General features: G+C 39.5%; 1 protein-coding gene across 2 annotated transcripts in view; it reads left to right on the top strand.

Moving 5' to 3' along the window:
• Positions 1-20,460, top strand: part of SMC5 (structural maintenance of chromosomes 5) — a 95,174-nt gene extending 74,714 nt beyond the window's left edge. Inside the window, exons 18-25 of one of the 2 annotated variants that reach the window (XM_027041059.2) lie at positions 11,295-11,420; positions 14,139-14,183; positions 14,599-14,694; positions 15,134-15,238; positions 15,440-15,559; positions 16,389-16,568; positions 16,648-16,743; positions 18,121-20,460. In XM_027041059.2, coding sequence (XP_026896860.1) covers positions 11,295-11,420; positions 14,139-14,183; positions 14,599-14,694; positions 15,134-15,238; positions 15,440-15,559; positions 16,389-16,568; positions 16,648-16,743; positions 18,121-18,261 — 909 coding nt within the window. In that variant the 3' untranslated portion in view covers positions 18,262-20,460. The remainder of the gene's footprint in view (positions 1-11,294; positions 11,421-14,138; positions 14,184-14,598; positions 14,695-15,133; positions 15,239-15,439; positions 15,560-16,388; positions 16,569-16,647; positions 16,744-18,120) is intronic. The other variant, XM_027041060.2, reaches the window with a different exon arrangement.
• The last annotated feature ends 451 nt before the right edge of the window (positions 20,461-20,911 follow it).

The following is a 20,911-nucleotide window of genomic DNA, read 5'->3' as shown; positions in this document are numbered from 1 at the left end:
TCCTAAGCCTGAGTGTAGGTGTGATTGAAGGACAAGTGTAGCTCCTCGTGAATAACAAAGACATTCCTATCACTCAGAAAATTCCTAGGGCTTTACAGTCTCCTTCCCAAGAACCAGGGAGTAAGGCCTGATTCTTTCTTACACAACACCTGCGAACTCCAGAATATCAGCAGGTAAGATTAAGTCAGCAGCAAGCTAGCGTGGTATCAGGAAGTACGTGCTAAGCAGAGGGAAAGCTCAGAGAAGCCAAAAATGAGGTCACCAGCAGGTTCTCCTTTCTAAAGAAAAGAGGCCCCAGTAGGTGTGGAAAGCTCTGCAGATCAGTTTGAAAACCGCCGAAGGCGACTGTCGACTCTAGGAAGGTCGATGGTGCTGTGGAGGTCCAGGCTTGGCGAACTCTCAAATTAGCCTAGACTGCTGTGCAGAAGCACGCTGCTTACTGAGAAGTAGACCTATACTTCTACTGAGTACTCAGTACTTCTACTGAGAAGTGATAGACTAGGAAGACCACAGAATTGGTATTTATATGGTTATAAGGCAGACAGGGTAGGTAACACACAACACTAAAATGGGGGAAGGGAGACAATAGAAGTAAAATAGAATATACTTCCTGATTGTCCTATAGGAATCGTAAGGAAATAAAAGGATATTACTTCAAAGTGGGTACTTTGGGAGACGGAAGTAAGGGAGAATTTCAGTATTACTTACAGTGGGAACCAACAGACAGTATTCTAAAAAAGATATAAAGGACATAAGGGTATTATATAAGGTATTTGTGTAAACTTTCCTAAATACCAAAAGATAGAAAAGGGGAAGGAGATAATAAAACAGATGTCACTGAAGATATTTTATATATATACATACATGACATGAAAATAAATATGACATAAAAAAGAAAGGGATTCAGAAAGGTTTAAAAAGGAAGACGAAGAGCCCAAGGGATTTTTTTTTAAATCACAAAGGCTCAAAATATCTAAATTTATGAAATCATAATGATACTTAATATTGGTCACCTTTGGAGGATACTGGAGAACTAGCTCATTATTTTGAAAAATGGCAAAGAAAAAATCAAGCATTTATCCAGAACTTCCTAGGTGATTTTTTTTTTTTTTTTTTTTTTTTTTTTTGAGAGAGGGAGAGAGAGCACAAGTCAGGGAGAGAGAATCCCAAGCAGACTCCACGTACAGCTTGGAGCCCGACTCTGAGCTCAGTCCCATGACCTAAGCCAAAATCAAGAATTGGACACTCAACCTACCTAGCCACCCAGGTGCCCCTGTGTGAACTACTATCTTGGTTAAACAAGTAGAAGTGCCTCTTTACAGAAACATTTCAGATAATAAATGCAGAAGGAATGATAGTATTAGAATATCCCCCTTGCAGCTGCTTATGAATCGGTGGCTCACATTAGCTGCTGACATCACAGAAAAATACCCGGATATTTATGTATGTGCCGACGAAAAGACATAATATGAAATTATTTTATGAAAAAATTCCACTCTGATTAGGCCTCTGGAACAGGGTGTGTTCACATCATCACGGTCAACATTTTATACTGGAAAATTCTTACTGTGGGAGCTGTGCTGTGCATTGTAGGATGTTGAAATTTAAACCCAGTATCCCTGGCCTTTACTTTCTAGATGCCAGTAGTATACCCCTCCCCACTCCATTGTGACAACCAAATGTGTCTCCAGACATTGCCCAGATGTACCCTGGGGAACAAAATGGCTCCCATTTCAGAACCACCGCCCTAAAACTACCAGTTTAGTCTTCAGAATAATCCATTTAATACTCACATCTCAATTTAGATGATAAATTGTCATCAGAAATATTTGATCGTATTTTGATTTTATAAAAGTTACAGTTGAAGGGCACTTGGGTTACTCAGTCGGTTGAGCATCTGACTCTTGATTACGGCTCAGGTCATGATCCCAGGGTAGTGGGGTCCAGCCCTGCTTTGGGCTCCGTGCGGAGTGTGGAGCCTGCTGGATTCTCTCTTTGTCTGTCTCGCTCTCTCCGTCTGCCTCTCCCCTCCCCTCAAAAGAAGTTTATAGTTAAAAAAGTAAATGTATATACTCAAGTTGTTCTAACTAAACATTTTCTAATAGCTGGAGTATTTGTTTTTAAGTTAAACTAAAAATTTAGTTTCTCAGTCACACTAGTCACATTTTAAATGCTTAATGGCTGCATTGGACTTGTTCCTTCTTTACTGGATAGTGCAGTATCTAAGAAAAAAAGGAAAAAGGCGATAGAGAACCTAGAAGTTAAAAAGTATTTTAAAACATTAACCAAGTACAATGTGTGGACATAATTTAGATCTTGATTTGAACAAAGCAATTGCAAAATTTTTTTTCCTAAGAAAGGCATATGAAGGAAATAGAATGTTGGAATTCCTTCAAAATCTTCCAGGAAGGGGGCTGTTTAGGAAGGGAGCATGGATGACACAGTCTTGGTCACGGGTTGATAATTGTTGAAGCTGGACGATAGGTACATGAAGGTTCATTATACTGTTCTCTCTGCTTTCGTACATTGTTGAAATTTTCCACAATAAAAACCAAAAAGCCTCCATTCTTGGCCATGATGAAATAGCAGGGGCCAAATGTACCCAGTCACTTTAAACCACTAACAGATAGGACCAAATATATGAAACAGTGATGTGCAGACACTGGGTAACAGGCAGCACAGGACAGTGATTTTGGGGAGAAGGAACAGTGCGAGGTGAGCCCTGTGGCTCCCTCAGCTTACTTCAGGGAGAGCTTCCAGGCCACAATGTAGGCAAAAGGAACCCGGCAGGGGATCTAACATAGCACTGCAGTTCTTCGATGTGGTAAGCGGGTGTCAGGAGAATATGGCGAACGACTTTCTGGCAGTAAATTTGGCAATTCAGAAGAAATGGGCAAACTTTAGAAGCCATGAACTATCAAAAGTTCCTGAAAAGCAATTAGAATAGCCCTCTTTTTACTAAAGAAATTAAATTTGTACTTAAAAACCTTACCACAAAGAAAGCTCCAGGCCCAAGCACGTAACCGAAGAATTAACAGCAATTCTACCTGAAGAGGAGGGAAATACTTCTCAATACATTGTATGAGGCTAGCATTCCCCAGTATCAAAACCACACAATGGAAACGACAGACCAGTATCACTCATGAACCTTAGATGCAAAAATTCTTTTAAAAAGGTGAGCAGATTTAGAAAGTTAGCAAATGAAATCCAACAGCATGTAAAAGAGTATTACATCCTAACCAAATGATTTTATCCCAGAAGTATACAAAGTTGATCTCACGTTTGGAAAGTCATCAGTGTAGTTCATTATGTGGACAATACACAAAAACCAGATGATCATCTCAGTGTATACAGAGTAAATATTTGCCAACATCTAGCATCCTTTTTATGATAGAATCTTTCTGCATCTAAGAATAGAAGGACATTTTATCCAGCTTATGAAGGGCATTCACCCAAAACCGTTAGCTGATACTGTACCCCTTGGCGAAGGAATGGAAGGAAGCTTTCTCCTACTGATTGCGAACAAGGAAATGCTCACTACTCACCTCTGTTCCACACTGTTCTAGCCAATGCAATAAGGAAAAAACAAAAACCTATTTCAGACAGACATCATTTCTGTGGAAAATGTTAAAGAATTTACAAAAATGCTGTAAGTTCTGTTAGTGCATTTAGCAAGGTTGCGGAATACAAGTTCAATACAGAAGTTCAAAATCAGTTGTGGCTCCGTCTACTAGCCATGAACAGTTGGAAATCGAAGTTTAAAAACAACACTGTGTTTAATGGCTTCAAAAATATGAAATGCTTAGGGATACATTTATAAGACCTGTCTGTATACTGAAAAGTACAAAATTTTGCTGAAGTTGAAATAAGATGTAAGTAAGTGGAGAGAATCATTGTGTTCATGGATAATAGAATCAGGATTTGTTAAAATGTCAGTTCTCTCCCAAATCTATAGATTTAATGAAATTCCCAGCAGGGTTTTTTTAGAAATTGACAAGCTTATTCGAACTTTGAAAAAGAACAAGTTCCATGACTCACCCTTCCTAATTTTAAGACTTCTTATAAAGAAAGCTGCAGTAATGAAGACATCATTGTATTGGGGTAAAAATAGACCCATATGGCTCAGTGGAACAGAATAGGGAGTCCAGAAATAGATTCACACATATATAGTCAGTTGTTTTTTGGCAAGGCAATATCAAGGCAATTCAATGGAGAAAGAATAGTCTAACAAATAGAGCTAGAACAATAGAATAGTCATATACAAAAAATGAGCTACAACCCTTACCTCATACCACATGTAAATGGGTCATAGACTTAAGTAAGAACTAAAGCTAAAAGCTTTTTGAAGGCAAGAAAAGAAATCTTAGTGATCTTAGTTTTAGCAAAATAGAATGGAACACAAGAAGCATGAACTACATTAAGGAAAAGGAATCAGAAGTTTTACTTCAAAATGAACTTGCTTTTCAATAGATGCTGTTAAAGGGCAGGCTACAAATGGGGAGAATATATTTGTAACACATACAACTAATGAAGTGTATCAAGATGAAGGGCTGTTAGAGGGGCCATATCTAGCCTAACATCTGCTTATACACAATCCTTACAAGCTAATAGTTTTTCCGTTTTTTTTAAAAGATTATATATAAGCCCTCAACACCTAAAATACTTACTGCTGGCCCTGTGTAGAAAAAGATTGCTGACCCCTGAACTTTTATACAACTATCAATACTAAGAAGACTAACAACCTACTCGGAAAATGGGCAAAAGGTTTTAGCATGATCTCCACTAAAGAAAATACACAGACAGCAAATAAGCACAGGGAAAGATGCTCAGCTTTGTCAGTCACTAGAGAGTGTGAATTAAACTTATAATGAGCTACTACCACAGATGCACTAGAATGACAGACTTTAAGACGGACCATACCAAATTGCTGGTGAGGAAGTAAAGCACCTGGAACTCACATACATACTGGTAGAGACTTAAAGAGAGTAACCACTTTGGAAAATCATTGGAGAGATTCATAAGTGCTAAACGTCTGTATGCCATATGATGCAGCCATTCCTTTCCTAGTATTTACCCAAAAGAAATGAAAGCTTGCATCCATGAAAGATGGGTACAGGAACGTGTGGCAGTATGGTAACAGCTAAAAGCTGAAAACAAATGTCCAGCAGCGGTAAGTGGTTGCAAATTATGGTCTGTCCACATAAGGGGATATTACTCAGCCATTAAAAGGGATGAATTACTGAGACCCAGCATGATGGTTCTCAGTTAATGCTGAGTGTAAGAAGCCAGACCAAAAAAACTGACTCCATTTGTACGAATTCTATGGAACGTAGAATGCACAGTAACAGATCAGTCAGCAGTTGCCTGGGCAGGGTCAGAGGGGATGGATTACAAAGCAGGACAAGGTGTTGACTGTGATAGATATATTTGTCATCTTGGGGGTAACAGGTTCACTGTTGTGTATGTTCATCAGAACTCGTCAGGTTGTACACTTGACGTGTAGTTTGTTCACCAATTACACTTCAACTCTGAAAACACATTTAAAGAAAGTCTATTTTTCGAATATTTTCAAGTCTGAAATTGTAAAGCTACACCAGGGTAGGAGGAGTAACATAACTTCCATGTGCCCCTTATCCCTGACAGATGTAACACTGCCATGTTTGTTGCGGCTTTTGAAAGCTTGTCATGTATTTGAAGTCCCCTTGTGCCCTTTGTCATCCACGCTCCTACCTTCCCAGGGTCTGCTACGCTCTGGCGGGGTCTGTAGATGATTCACTTTACGCCTGTCTCTTGAAGAACACTCGTGTTGTGCAGTAGTGAAGTGTTGTAGTGTCGTTCAGCAGCAACAGCCTGAGATGATAGGTTTTAAGAAATACAGGACCGCACAGAGAAGTGGGAACATTAAATCAGAGCAGACTTGCAGCTTCATTATTTGGAAGGCAGCTTCTTCAGACCCCACTTCCTGAAAAAGCTTATGGCTCAAAGAAATCAGAAGAAACAAGATTTTGCTAGCAGATAAGCATCTGAGAGTAGTAAGCAAGCATAAACACACCTAGCCAGAAGGAGCTAAAGGTCAGGTTTGATATGGTAGGATTGATTAGTTCACTTAGAGCCAAAGCCAGAGGCTTAAAAGATGGGAAAGTCCTTCCCTCCCTTCTTCCCCTCCCAAGCAAAAAAGGGGGAGGAAGGCAGCAGGAGTAGCCATAGTCATTCTGAACATGTGGAAGGGATCCAGGAGAAAAAAGACAAAAACAAAGATAGTACCCAAATGGGGTGGGGGACGGGAGGCCATGGGTGCTGTGGGGGACTGGATATGGAACTCGCCTCATCTGTGTTTATTTCATGGAGTGTGAGGGAAGTCATCTGCCCTCATGTGTTCTGTCGATAAATAATTATAGAGCCCGTGCTACGCCGAGTGAGCCTGTGAACCTGGTTGTTCAGGATGGGAAGTGGTATCATAGATGGTACCATGAAGAAGTTGACCCATAATGCCAGTGCTATGTGGACAGAGTCCAGTCACACAATACAGTCTTGGATCCTTGTGCCTCAAGTTTTAATTTCGAATTAAGCATTAATGAGCTGAAGAAACCTATGGGTTTGTGTCCTGTTTACAGAAGCATCAGAAATCACCATGGCTTGGGGGAAGCCTTCTCCCAGACTTCACCCTACTCTTGACATAGAGCTGCTCTTCCAGCCTTCGTTCTGTGTCAGGGTTTTCTGTGTTCGTAGCAGCAGCAGTGTTAATACTTTGAGCAGAGTGGACTACTCTAGGGACTAGGAAAGCCTCTTGGGAGGAGGTTTTATTTTCAGTCCTTGAGTCAGTAATTTTTTACAAAGATGGCCCCATTATACCGTCCAGACAGATAATCTCTGGTTTGTTGCTTATCCTTTTAGATTTTGTTACCTGGAACTAGCCACTCAGTCGTCAGCCTCCTCACCCCTTGCAGACATGCCTGCACGCACACAGGTTTTTCCACACCGATCTTACTCGATGCTAGCCAACTTGAGTTTGCATTTCCTCAGCAGTATCTTGCACCATTCTGTTTCTCTTTGTAACGAGTTGATCTGAAAATTGCTTTCTCCATCTCCTTTGTAAGGTGGTTTGATTTTTTACGCTGGGTCCTCAGTAGTAGTTGTTTGTTGCTGACTGACCGTGCTCCCTGAGCCCACATCTTGAATCATCCAAATGAGTGAGAGAATATGTGGTACGATGTGTGGCAGTGCACCTTCTCTTTCCCTTGTTCTCTTTCTTCTGCTGGCTGTCATTGACCCACAGATGCTCTTACTGTTCTGTCTTGCTTTCCTCCTTCATTTGAAACAAGGAGAACTAGTGGGGTGTTTTTTCTGCTTGTCCCCTTGAACACATGGCAGGTTACACCAAGGACCCATTAGTACCACTTCCCATTTTAGCCTCCTCATGAAAACATGTTCACAAAAGAATATTGACACAGAGTTTCAGTAGAGATTGTGTCCATGAGGGAACCCAAGGTGACTTAACCATCATGTAGTTTGAGAAGTCCTCAAACTATTGGAAGGCAAATAGGGCAGCAGGGTTCCGGACCTGTCAGACATCCCAAGGGAGGCGAATGGTGGTGAGCCTGTTTGGTAATGACGTCTGGAGTATCGTCAGGACAAGTTTGTAAGCTGTACGTCTAAATGTGGAGGTGGACACAATGGATATACCTATTACTTGGTTGGGTTTTTAGTTGCTTTTAAACCACGCACTGGTTTTCTAACTCTACTCCATGTCTCTTGTTTGTTTACAGCCATAGGTATTAAAATACCTGTCTGACTTGTGGGAATATTGTGCTCATTCACTTTAATTTTTTTTTAATGTTTATTTATTTTTAAGAGAGAGAGAGAGAGTGAGACAGAGTGTGAATAGGGGAGGGGCAGAGAGAGAGGGAGACACAGAATCTGAAGCAGGCTCCAGGCTCTGAGCTGTCAGCACAGAGCCTGACACGGGGCTTGAAGTCACAAACTGTGAGATCATGACCTGAGCCGAAGTTGGACGCTCAACCGACTGAGCCACCCAGGTGTCGTCATTCACTTGAATATAGATCAAGATGCTTAAATATACTGTCTAGCACAAGGACAGTTTCCTTAAAAAATATAGATTTACATCAGAATTAGTGATAAGAATTAGAAATTGTTAAATGTATTTAGCCTCCTACTAAATTTAGAAATTCTGTTCTTTCATCTAATATTGCTCTCTGTGGCTACCTGCTTACCTCTCCTGCAAAACGATTTCAGACTTTTTTTTTTTATTTAAGGGAGATCTCTTTTGGGGCGAGGGGGGATCATTTAACAAGTCAATAGTATTATCGCCATTACTTCATTTGTTTTTACTATTTGATTGAAATACAACTTGTAGTCTTGTATATTAGTCAAGATCACTATCTTTTCTTTCCATATTTCTAAGATATGTATTCTATGTGATATGCACTAAAACTTAGTTAATGTTTAAATTTGAATCTGTTAAATTGCTATGAAATGTGATGCTTATATTTACAGTAGAGGAAAATTGAGGTAGAAATGTTTTTATTTACTAATATTCTAGTAGAAATCCATAAGACCTAGAACTCCAATTTTTTTTCATACAGGAAATTGTTCGTTTTGACTCTTCTTTTAATAAATTGTCAAGTAGAATATTTTGTGTGCAACATCCTATTTATAGTTTACAAGAAATGCTGTGAACAATTCTGATTTGTTCCACTAGAGGGCCCTCTTAGAGAGGTTTTTCCTTGTAAAATGTCCTTGGACGTGGTTCATGACCATTGAACTTTCTCAAAAAGAATTTCAGAGAAAAGCTAATGCTTATTCTATCAGAATATATACCCACAGAGTAGTTCTTTCTGAGATGTTGGTGAGCCATAGTTGGTAAATTTGCCTTTTTCTCTCCCTAGGTCTTACACAGATGAAGTTTGTTGCCTATTAACTGTTAAAGGGTAGACTCTAATAAAGCCTTTTTCACTAGTCTGACTTGACAACATTATCTTACATAATTGTGTGCTCTCTTTCTTGCTGCCCCTTACCCCCACAAAAAAAGCTCACCATGAATTCTGGTTTGGAGTGGGGGGAAAACAGGTGCTATATGTAGAGGTATGTCAAAAGCATGTATGTCCAGAAAAAACATTATTCTTTGGGAAAGATTTAATTAGGCAACTGTTGAGTGAGGTTTTGTCTTCTGAAGCCCAGAGTCCTCGATGTTCGACTCCTGTATTTCTTTGCTGTACTGTTGCGATCCTTTGTCAAGGCCCAGAGGAATACAAAGGAATGGAAGACTCGAGGAGTGTTTGGTTTCCATCTGGCCCTTGTTTATACTGCTTCAGTGTGATCTGCCCTGAGAGCAAAGCAAGGGTGATAGGGAGTCTTTAACATTCTGTTTCTTTTCTCTCAGATATAGAGACCATAGTACCATTGATTCGTGTCAGGCTGGCTTTGTATTTTGAGTTCTGTTCAGTATGTACTCCTGAATTTATCTGCTATCCAACTTATATGCACAAAAATCACCTGAGTACCTTGTTAATAATACAAATGTCGAGGCCTCTGCCCTAGAGATCTTAATCAGGAGATCCGTCTCGTGGCTGGGCATCAATACTGTTTTAACAGTCTTCACCAAAGACTTTTTTTTTTTGTGGGCAGACCAAAGTTTGAGGTTTAATGGAAAGAGCAAACTAGACCGGTTTTCTTAGGAACCTGTTTGCTTGCTATAACCTTGAGCAAGTTTCTTAGTATCTCTGAGCCACATGTAAAAAAGATGATGCATTTCTCTAAGACTGTAATGATGATTGGATCAATTAACACACAGGATAGTGGTTATAACCAACTTGGCCCACAGAAGGCATTCCACTCCGCCCTCCTCGTTACCCAGAAACTTAACATTTGGCTCTTGCCTACCTTACCACTCTGATATTTACAACCTTACCTCCTCTCCAGCTATGGTAGTTTTGCCATTCCCTAAATAAGCCTCTAAGGAGGCTTTCCTTCCATCATTTGTAATCAGCTGTCCTAGGAATGCTTTCTGCTGCTTCCTCTTTAGTCATTTCTTACTTGTCCTTGAAGACCATTCACCTGTCATAGCTTCTGTGACCACTCTGCCCTTCCTGCATTCTCCCCTCCCTCCCCCCTCTCACATGCTGGCTTTGCTTTCCCCTGAGAGGCATGGTGCCATAATGAAAGGAGCAGGAGTTCTAGAAGCAGGCAAGGATGTGAATCCTGACAGCCTGCAACTAAATGTGTGAGGTTGGCCAAGATGCTTTAATTCTCTTTTTAATGTGCAAAATGGGAAATAATATCATTGTACGGTATTGTGAGGAGGGAATCCTATGAGAAGCCCACAGCACATAAGCTTTCAATAAATAGTAGCTGTTTCTTTTATGATAATAATTTTGTGTAGCTTTCTCCTTATTCACCTCTCTCTGTTCAGTGCATAATAAAATACTGACATTTATATAATGGATTCCCCGTAATTATCTGGTGAAGGAATGAATGGGTCCATGAATAAATGATAAGTACCTGAAAGGCACTTGGAAAACTACCAAACACTATTGAAAGGTTCTCTTTACATTTGAGTACTGAGTTTTCAGATAGGAAACCTATGTACTGTGTATTTCAAATTTTATTCGAGCATGATTATATATAGCTAAGTTAAACTGTTTCAGGAGAAAGCGAATTTAAATTTCAGGGGTCTTAAGGACTAGAGAAATGTCACATTATGTGCTGATAAATTTTAAAGTTTAAGTTCAAATTTACTCTCTAACAAAAGCTGTCAGGATTTTTGAGGTATGGTTTTTAGATGATTTATCAGTTGAAATTCCCTAATTTATTTCATATCAGGCATACCTCATTTTATTTCTTTACGTGCTACAATTCTTCAGATATTGCATAATATTTCATTATCATATTTGTTATGGTGACCTGTGGTAAGCAAGAGGCTTTGCTACTAGCTCACGTGGTGGTTACCACTTTTTTGGCAATAAAATATTTTTTAAATAAGGTATGTACATTGTTTTTTTAGATAATGCTGTTGAACACTTACTACAGTATAGTAAATAACTTTTATATATATGAAATATGTTTATATGTGTATATATAATATATATATATATATATATATGTTTGGTTATATAGGAAACCAAAAAATTCATTTGCCTCGCTTTATTGTGATAGTCACTTGATTGAGGTGGTCTGGAACTGAATCCACAGTGCCTCCAAGATACATGTATAATGTGGTCATTTCATAAAGTCATCCTCTAACCTACAAATTGTCAAAAATGTTTCCTTACATTTAGCAACATTTCATTGAGCTGGATGAAAGCAGACAGAGATTACTGCAGAAATGCAAGGAGCTGATGAAGAGAGCTAGGCAAGTATGTAACCTGGGCGCAGAGCAGACGGTTCCTCAAGAATACCAGACAGTAAGTATAAAAAGTATATACGGCTACAAGTTATATACTCAACACGTTATTTTTAAGCTCAAAGTGTGTAGTCATTGTAATGTGCCATAAGAAACATAATGTGCTGAAAGAAATAATGGGATTTTCCCATTTTTAAGCTGAATGTGTATGTCATCAAGCTTAATGGATTTTCTTTACTGTCTTCAAACTTGGGCTCCAGTTGTCGGTTGTTGCTGTCCCCTTGCCCAATTACCACTACCAGAACATTCATTCTTGCGACAAAAGGCTTTTTTCCCCCAACCTACCTGTAAGAGGTGGGGGCAGGAGGTGGGGTGTAATTTTTTATGGACACATACCATTGGTAATTAGTTTATAAGAAACAGTAAATAGAGGATGTTTAGAAAAAGACAAAGTGAACATATTTTTCTGGAAATGAGGGTGCTTATTTATGGTTTGATCTTTAGGGCTAACATCTGTTGGTAAGAAAAGGAGAAAAGAGCCTTTCCTCCTTGTATTTTATGTGCTAACATACTGTTCAGTTCAGTTAATAAATGAGACGCTGCCCGTAGTTCACGTTCTACCATGACTTGGGGCCCCGTGACCCTAAGCTTTATCTGGCAAGTAGGGATCACACCTTGTCCAACATACCTACTTCTTGCAGAGTAATGTCTAAATAAAATAGAAAACAACTTTTAAAATATTTAGATAAAATACTTTGTCTTAATTTCAGTAGGTAGTGAAATATGTATTTCCCTATTTCAATAATTAATGTCTAATCTCTATTTTAATAACTAATGAATGTCTACTAAAGATATAAATAGAACTGGAAAAAAACTCATTTAGATTAGAATTTTCAAATCCTCAAAGATTTTACTCTACTGTATCAGACACAGACACCACAGAGAACGGATCTATTAGGGTACATAATGGGGATTTAGTAGCTATGAGACAAATTGTGTGGTTGTTGTTTCTATAAAAATATACTAGAACTTTTCCTAAGTACGTTTAGTTACAAAAGAAGTAAATATTAGTCCAATGTCTGTAGTTTCTTTCAGAGTAGCAGTACAGTTCTACCCTTGATAAGTTGTACTGTTTTCGAAGAAACAAAATTAGAAGATAATTCGAATATTAAAAATGTTACTGATCTATCAGGCCTTGAACAAGACAGATACTTCTCTACTGAAATTTACATCCGAGTGTGGAGGGTGGGGCAGACAAACGAATTAAAAAGCAAATAGATAATGTCGGCTATCGAGAGGTGCTGAGAAGAAAAATAAAACAAGGTAAGAGGATAGAGTGTCAGAGAAGGTTCCTTTGAGAAGATAACTATTTTAGATGATTCCTGAATGCAGAGAAGAAATTAGTCAAGTGAGTGTTTGGGGAGAAAAGTGTTCCAGGCAGAGGAAATTGCTCCTCATGAAGCCCCTAGGCAGAAGTGTATGCGTCATGTGTCAGTATGGAAGGAATCTCAGTCGGTTGAAACTTGGTAATCCAGGCATAAACGAAGGCACAAGTCACACCATGTGGGGTCTTACAGCCCACAGAAGGAGTTTGGGTTGTATTTTGAGATGGCACCCACTGGAAGATTATGAAGAGGGATGTGGCTGACGGGCATGTAGGAAAGCACTCTAACTGCCAGCCAGGTGAAGAATCAAGTAGGGACACAGAACTAGTGCAGTGAGACCGTTCAGAAGATTATTGCTTTGGACCAGGCCAGAAATAATAGCAGCAGGGATCGGGGTAGGAGGCTGGAGAAGAGGGAAGCGTGCCAATCTGCGGATCTGTTACTGACAGTAGCAGGACTTGCTGATGGATTGGAGGTGGAGGGTGAGAGAGAAAACCAACCCCTACATTCTGCCATTGACTGAGATGACGAAGATTGAAGGAGAAATAGGTTTGTTCACATTGGTAGGGAGGGTGTGTGAAGTGAAGATTTCTGCGTGACCATCTAAGATTTAGGATGCCCGTTAGGGAGTCAGGTGAAGACACCCAGCACATTTAAGTCAAGCACAGGGTGAAAGCCCAGCGGACAAGTCACGTCGACAGCGGATACTTCCTGTCTGAAGGGCTGTAGATGTTGAACTGCTTTCGAAACAGTTAAAAGACATAAGATATTAATGTATTATTTCAAGGTCTTTTTCAGAGTTTTAAGATTCATTTTGTGCTTCATACCACGCGATCATTGCAGGTTGTGCTAGCAGCACAGTGTACCATTTTCCTCCCAGATAGGAAGGGGTCTGCCCTGACTTGTCTCTACCGCCTGGACTCCAAAGGTCGTACAGGTGACCCTCGAACAACAGGGTTTAAACTGTGAGGGTCCACTTATGTGTAAATTTTTTTTTCATAAATAACAGTGCTATATTTTTCTCATGTTTTTCTTAACATTTCCTTTTCTCCAGCCTCCTTTATTGTAAGAGTACAGTATATAAAACATGTATTATCCACAATATGTGTTGATCCACTGTTGATGTTATCAGTAAGGATTCCAGTCAGCAGTAGGCTGTGGGTAGTTATGTTTAGGAGAGTCAAAAGTTATACGTATATTTTTGACTCACAGTGGGGGTCGGCCTCCCCAACCTTGTGTTGGTCGAGGGTCAGCTGTACTACGGTGAGATTCTGCCGTCAAAGTAACCGGATTCTTAAGATGCTTTTGTCGTTCTTCATAAGTACAGTATAAAGTTCTAACTTCTTGCTCTCTTTCAATGCCCCACATATTCTGGACCCATTCTACCAATTCAGCAAGTACCCACCATTCCAAATGGACACAACTCCTCACCCCCCATGGTATGCAGCACTCATTCTTTTTTCCAAGCTTCCTGTCTCCCCTCTGCCTTGCTTTTCCCTAGCTACTTGCTCTAAGGCCCAGAGATGAAGTTGAGGCCTCTTACCTTCTCTTAACTCTCTTGTAGCTCCTCTCGCATGAACTGATACTTCCCTTAGTCTGTATGATACGTACTGCTTACTGTAATACTCAACATTGATACTCTGCCTTAAGGTGTTACCCAGTGTTATTCAGTCAATATGTTTCGCATTTTTTAAAGTGTAAGCTATTTGAAGGCCCAAAACCCTGTTTAGTTCCTTTGATTTCTTGTATGCTAGCATGCTGTTGAACACATAGTAGATACTCAGAATATTTATTCAAATTGAACTGCCTTTGCTGTACTGTCTGCTAATAATAGACCATTCTTTTCTTCTTTAGGCTTTCCAGGATCTTCCAAACACGTTGGATGAAATTGATGCTTTATTAACTGAAGAAAGATCAAGAGCTTCTTGCTTCACAGGACTGAATCCCACAGTATGCTTCTTCCCCTTTGGCCTCCCTCAGGCACCGCCACTCTCCCCACACACCCCACACGCACGCGCGTGCACACACTTTGCTCCAGTGCCGGCCTCCCACTCTGTACTAGAGCTCTTGGTAATAATAAGCTAGACAGCAGGAACAATGTGCTTTAAATGCCAGATTCTGAATCTATTAGAATTTTAAATAGACTCTTCCTAAGGAACACACTGTTCTGTGCCTTTCCTTTATAAAAAGAATAGTGGGGCTAACCTGGAATACTGCAGCGTCTATTTTTTTTTGAGGATGAAAAACACTTTCAGTACAAGAACATAAATGAGTTGCATACAAACAGTGTGACACAATGGGCATTTTCACTTCACGTTTTAATTGATGCACAATTCCCTGTAATTTTATCCTTTGGTATATTTTTTTCAATATTTTTTTTCCCTGGCAGGTCGTTGAGGAATACACAAAAAGAGAAGAAGAAATAGAGCAATTAACTGAGGAACTAAAGATAAAGAAAGTTGAACTGGATAAATACAGGGAAAACATTTCACAGGTAGTTATTTAACCTTTATCTTTTCTTTATTGCGTGCTCACCATTTATCCCACGGGCACATAGAACGGCGCAAAGTGAAATTACATGGAACGAATAGTTACACATGTCCTCGTGGCTAGATTGATACTACATTTCTTAGGGACAGTTTTCTATCAATATAGTAATACTTCTTTTGTGTTTTTATATTGAATTTATTTGCAGGTAAAAGAAAGGTGGCTTAATCCTTTAAAAGAGCTTGTAGAAAAAATTAATGAAAAATTCAGCAATTTTTTTAGTTCCATGCAGTGTGCTGGTGAAGTTGATCTGCATACAGAAAATGAGGTAAAACTGCATTTCACGTGTTTCCTGGCGAGTAGTTTTAATTATGTGCTGAGAGTACGTGTGAATTGTTAATTGTAGAATGAGGCCTGTGACAGTTTTGCTTACTAAAAAATCGTTCAAAGGAAGGAAAATACCACTGCGGGAGTCCATCGCAGTCACTTGTGTTTGTGTGTGTGTGTGTGTGTGACATTTGAGATCAGTCGCTAGCATCTTACTGACTTTTTGTATCCGGGGAGGTAATGGTTATTTGGCTCTGCGTGAATTGATTTATAAATCCACCACTGTCCACATTACAACATTCCTAAGCAGATTGGCAAACTTGACTGAAATACAGTCTATTAGTGGTTTCCGTTTTTGGCAAGAGAGAGTACACAGGAATGAAAATATTTGCAAATTTGTTACTAGTTTCTTGAGTTGTAAGTTAAGGCATTGCAAGTATAGGTAAAATAATTTCCTTTCAGAAATACATCAAGTGATCAACTGGGATTTGCTTTAAAATAATTGAAAAAAGGAGTTGGGGGAATTATAGATGAGAAACAGGATGATTGTTTAACCCTCACAGTTATTTTGTAAAGCAGGTACTATACCTCAGTTTTCTTTTCTTTTTTTTTTTTTTTATTTACACATAAACTGCAACAACAAAGTATCAAAGAACTAGTTGCCGTCTGCAGGCCTTTAGGCATCTTCACAGATCTGTTGAAATAAAACTACAGTCACTAAATTTACGGCTTTTCCTCTTCTAATGGATTTATTCAGTCTCTTTTCAAATAGTAGTATGTAAGTGCCCGAGAAACCCGGAACCTTCAACAAGTATGTGAACGTTTCACAGGAGGACTATGATAAGTACGGCATCCGGATTCGAGTCAAGTTCCGCAGCAGCACGCAGCTGCATGAGTTAACTCCACACCACCAGAGCGGGGGTGAAAGAAGCGTGTCCACTATGTTGTACTTGATGGCCCTTCAGGAACTCAATCGATGTCCGTTCAGAGTAGTTGATGAGATCAATCAGGTGTGGAGCTTACTCCTTTACCTGGGTTTTATTGCATCTTGTGGTGGATGTAAATGTAATCAGTATCATTGTTGTTTAGGGAATGGACCCGATCAATGAACGGAGAGTGTTTGAAATGGTTGTAAATACTGCTTGTAAAGAAAATACATCTCAGTACTTCTTTATTACACCAAAGGTGGGTAATCCGTAATCTTAAAGAGCTCATGTAACTCCGAAGTCCCCTGTGGCTTCATCATGTAGCAGATTTTATGGCCCAATACATAAAGGTGAGCAGAAATACTCCCACAAAAGGAACTCCAAGGATTACAGTAGTATTTATATTACTAAAGGGGACAAGTTCCAGTGACATATTTTTTTTCCAACGTTTATTTATTTTTTGGGGGGACAGAGAGAGACAAAGCATGAACGGGGGAGGGGCAGAGAGAGAGGGAGACACAGAATCGGAAACAGGCTCCAGGCTCTGAGCCATCAGCCCAGAGCCTGATGCGGGGCTCGAACTCACGGACCGCGAGATCGTGACCTGGCTGAAGTCGGACGCTTAACCAACTGCGCCACCCAGGCGCCCCTCCAGTGACATACTTAATCAGAGACCTTATTATTGCAAGAAGAAACGTAGGAGGCATAGAATTATGTTCTAGAACCAAGATTTCCTCCCTGGTTTTGGCACTTACTCCTTCTCTAGAGAAGTTCTCTGTTAGCACTTTTTTACAAGCGGCAGGGGATTCCACACTCAGACCTGAGATGCTCATGTCCCCAGAAGGGCCCGTCCAGGGATGCACTGCCCTTCACCATTCACCAGCACCACTGCCCTGACCCAGAGGAAATCGCAAGTTAAGCCAACGTCTTCTTTTCTCACATTAACTTCGATAAAAGCAGAATCATCCTTACAGAGAATTTTCCGTAAGCTAGAACCATTACAACAGGAAATTGTCTTTTGTTACATCTTGTGCTGTAGGTGAATTGTAAGACCAGTAAACTCAAAGCTGTGTTTATTAACGTTACTGGATTTTCTTTTTAAAACTAAGTATGCATGAAAAATTTTATTGGCAAGTCCATCTTAAATGCACACTTTTATTGAAGAGTATAATCTGTCTTCTGGGTCTGGCACATACTCTCTGGAATAGCCAGACCTGTTAATGCTTTGTTGTCTACCAAACACCCTGCCCTTAAAAACCCACCCCTCTGTCACACACTTTTCAGGCTACCAATCTTCCACGACCGTACAAGTTGCTTGTGAAGTGTCTGTGGATAAATGAGTGAAAGAATGGATCCCAGGGATGTTCTGAAGGACTTACTTCCAGGGTCAACCTAGGAAGCTGTAGGATCTTATTTGGCCTGGGAAATACTGACAAGGCATGTTGATCATTAGGCCGGGCTTCAGGCGCGCTCGCTCAAGGAAGGATCACAGTCTGGCAGGGTTTATGTTGAACTGAGAACTTCAGAAGTATTTCATTTATGTTAGAAATAAAGTAACATTTGACTTGACCCACCACGTGAGGCCGGTAAATCGTGCTTAATATACGGCATTATGTGCCCCTTTGTTTTAACACAGCTCCTGCAGAATCTTCCTTATTCTGAAAAGATGACTGTGTTGTTTGTCTACAACGGTCCTCATATGTTGGAACCTAACAGGTGGAACCTAAAGGCTTTCCAGAGGCGGCGGCGGCGCATCACGTTCACTCAACCGCAGTGAAAGTAGAGGGCGACAGCTGTGACGTTTCTCTGGTTAAATCCTGTTTCTAAGTGTGGCTGGCTTGAATAAAAGGAGATTCACTAAAGAGTAAGAGATCAGTCATTTTTGGAAACCTGTTAAACACAAACGGGTTGATGATTGGAGACCGTAGTAACTTCTGTCTGTGGAACATTATCCGGTAGTAGAAATTAGTCTTCAGCTTTTGTTGAACTTGAGTCCTTGGCCCTCTGGCCGTATGTCATGGGGTTCCCATGAATAAAGGTGTTGACTGTGTTACAGCACAGGTGCAGGGGAAGTGTGGTGGGCCTGCTAACCTCCAGCTAGAATTCCAGAGTAACTTTAATTACTGTCAGAGTCTAAAGAGGACTCTGCAGCTCAAGTCATAGTTTCCTCCCAGTGTTCTATTTAATTTTTTAAAAATTGATACGGAAATGTCTAGACTAATGTATAATAATTTATGACAAGTCTATTCATTTCTTCCTATTAAAAAGGATTACCTTATCTCCACTAGGAAATGTGATTTTATGGGCCTTTAAAAAAAACTTTATGAAACTTGACACTCTAATTCTCAAGGGAAAAACATGCTGGGCTTCAAAAACGGTAGGACTTGTTTGAAATGCCACAAGGTGGCCACTAGATGATGCAACATGCAGCAAAAGATTGACAGAAGAAAATCAAGTTTTTAAAGAAAAACCCTGTAAAGTGTGTGTGGGGTGGGTTTGGTTTGTTTTTTTTAATTTAAAGTCAACTGTATTTTACATCTTCAATTTCTAAAAGCATTTTTATAATTATTTTTAGAAGGGTTTTTTCTTAAGATTTCATATACTGGTTTCTACAGTTTATATTTGAAATTTCTCAGTGTTATGTCAAGAGTGAGGGAAAGCATTGATCTGTTTCAAAACATACTGTTTCTAGAACTTAAGCTTTGAGGTCCTTCCTTACCATGTTGATCCTACCCCACTGTCCTAGAAAATCTAGTTTGAACTGTTTTCTTTGAGCAGGGAAGAATTAGAGAATCATTTGTTTATCTCTGAGTTACACTAATTAACAGTGCCAAAACAGTTCTATTCTTTTAAAAGATAAATTTTGTGAGATAATGGACGAATCCAAGAACATGTCTCTCTGAACAATGGATTGGATCCCTGCCAGTCATGACAGAATTATTTTTTTGACTCGGTAGCTTGAATAAATTGCAGAATTGCATTCAGTTTGGGCTTTGTATATTCATAAATAGCCATGGAAATTTGTATTCTTATTAGGTCAAAAAATAATGAACTGCAAGTCTGTATCCTCTCACTTGGACATTTTCTCTTTAAAAAGGTATTTTTTTCTTGAAAAAATTTTAAAAGAGCCTTCTCAGTCTAATGCATGTATTATGAAAATATTTTAAAAAACATTTTTACTGGTGTAACAACTCACGTAAACATTGAAAAACTTGGTAACCCATTAAAGGGACAGTGCTCCCAGATGTTTCTGTTGTTTCATACTTTGCTTTCCACCAAAATATCTTTACTGATACACGCTTACTGTCCTGTGTTTTGTGTCTGAGTGCCAACCATCTTCCTTCTGCAGGCAGGTGACCCGTGAGCAGGCAGAGCTTGAAGATGAGTTGTGTTTGCAAATCAAATGGTCAAGTTTATTGCAATTTACATATGCTAGTAATTATTCCATACTTTGTTTGTAAGCATTTTATATTTCTCTACTGGACAAATATTTAGTTTTACATTGGATTTTGAACTGTAAATGAAAAATTACGTATCATTTTAACATATTAATAAGAGAATAAGTCTAACACATTATATTCTCAGCCACTTAAAACTTCATGTATTTTCTGCAAGGGTTGATTTCTAATTACATACAAATTGTACAAACGCCAAGTGAAAGTCTGATTTGATGAATAAAATATTCAAAACCTGAAGGTGACAAGTATTTTTAATGAGAAAATCCTCATTAATTTGCCTAAGGAGAGAGTCTCTATTCAAAGATTTTTAGTGTTCAAAGTAAAGATTTTTTGCTTTCTGACGGTCTTTTGGACACGTGCTTGTTTTCTTTGGAGTATGAATCTTTAGTCTGTGAAAAATGTAATTCTGTCCTGCCATAGTGTGTGTCTGCGTGCGTGCGTGTATGTGTGTGTATCACTGGGGAAAAAGACCTCTGTGGGAAACGCTTTGTTGGTAATAAATGCATATTTTCATATTCTTTTGGAGTATGGTGTTTTTTTATTTGAGAGAGAGAGAAAGTACATATGCGGGCAAATGAGTGGGGAAACGGGAGAGGGAGAGCAAGAATCCCAAGCAGGCCCTGTGCTAGGCATGGAGCCTGGCATGGAGCCTGACAGAAGGCTGGATCTCACAAATTGTGAGATCACGACCTGAGCCAAAATCAAGAGTTGGACGCTCAACTGACCCAGGCCACCCAGGCACCGCTAGCATAGGTTATTTTAAGTGAAAACTGTTTTCACACTTTCAACCTTATTAAGAGTCATTTTGTTTTTCACATTTAGTGAAAAACCAGTCTGTCTGGTGTGCTTTTGCCTGTCCATGTTCAAAAGCCATCAAATATTTAGTTCTTTGCCTGCCTGCAAGGAGATTACAGTCTAACGGAAGCAATGAACATCATGAAAAAAGGTTTCAACCATCTGAGGAAGCCA

This window comes from Acinonyx jubatus, chromosome D4, assembly GCF_027475565.1.
Source record: "Acinonyx jubatus isolate Ajub_Pintada_27869175 chromosome D4, VMU_Ajub_asm_v1.0, whole genome shotgun sequence".
Classification (NCBI taxonomy): Eukaryota; Metazoa; Chordata; class Mammalia; order Carnivora; family Felidae; genus Acinonyx; species Acinonyx jubatus.
The sequence above is the reverse complement of the archived record's forward strand: the minus strand, read 5'-3'. Positions and strand labels throughout refer to the sequence as shown.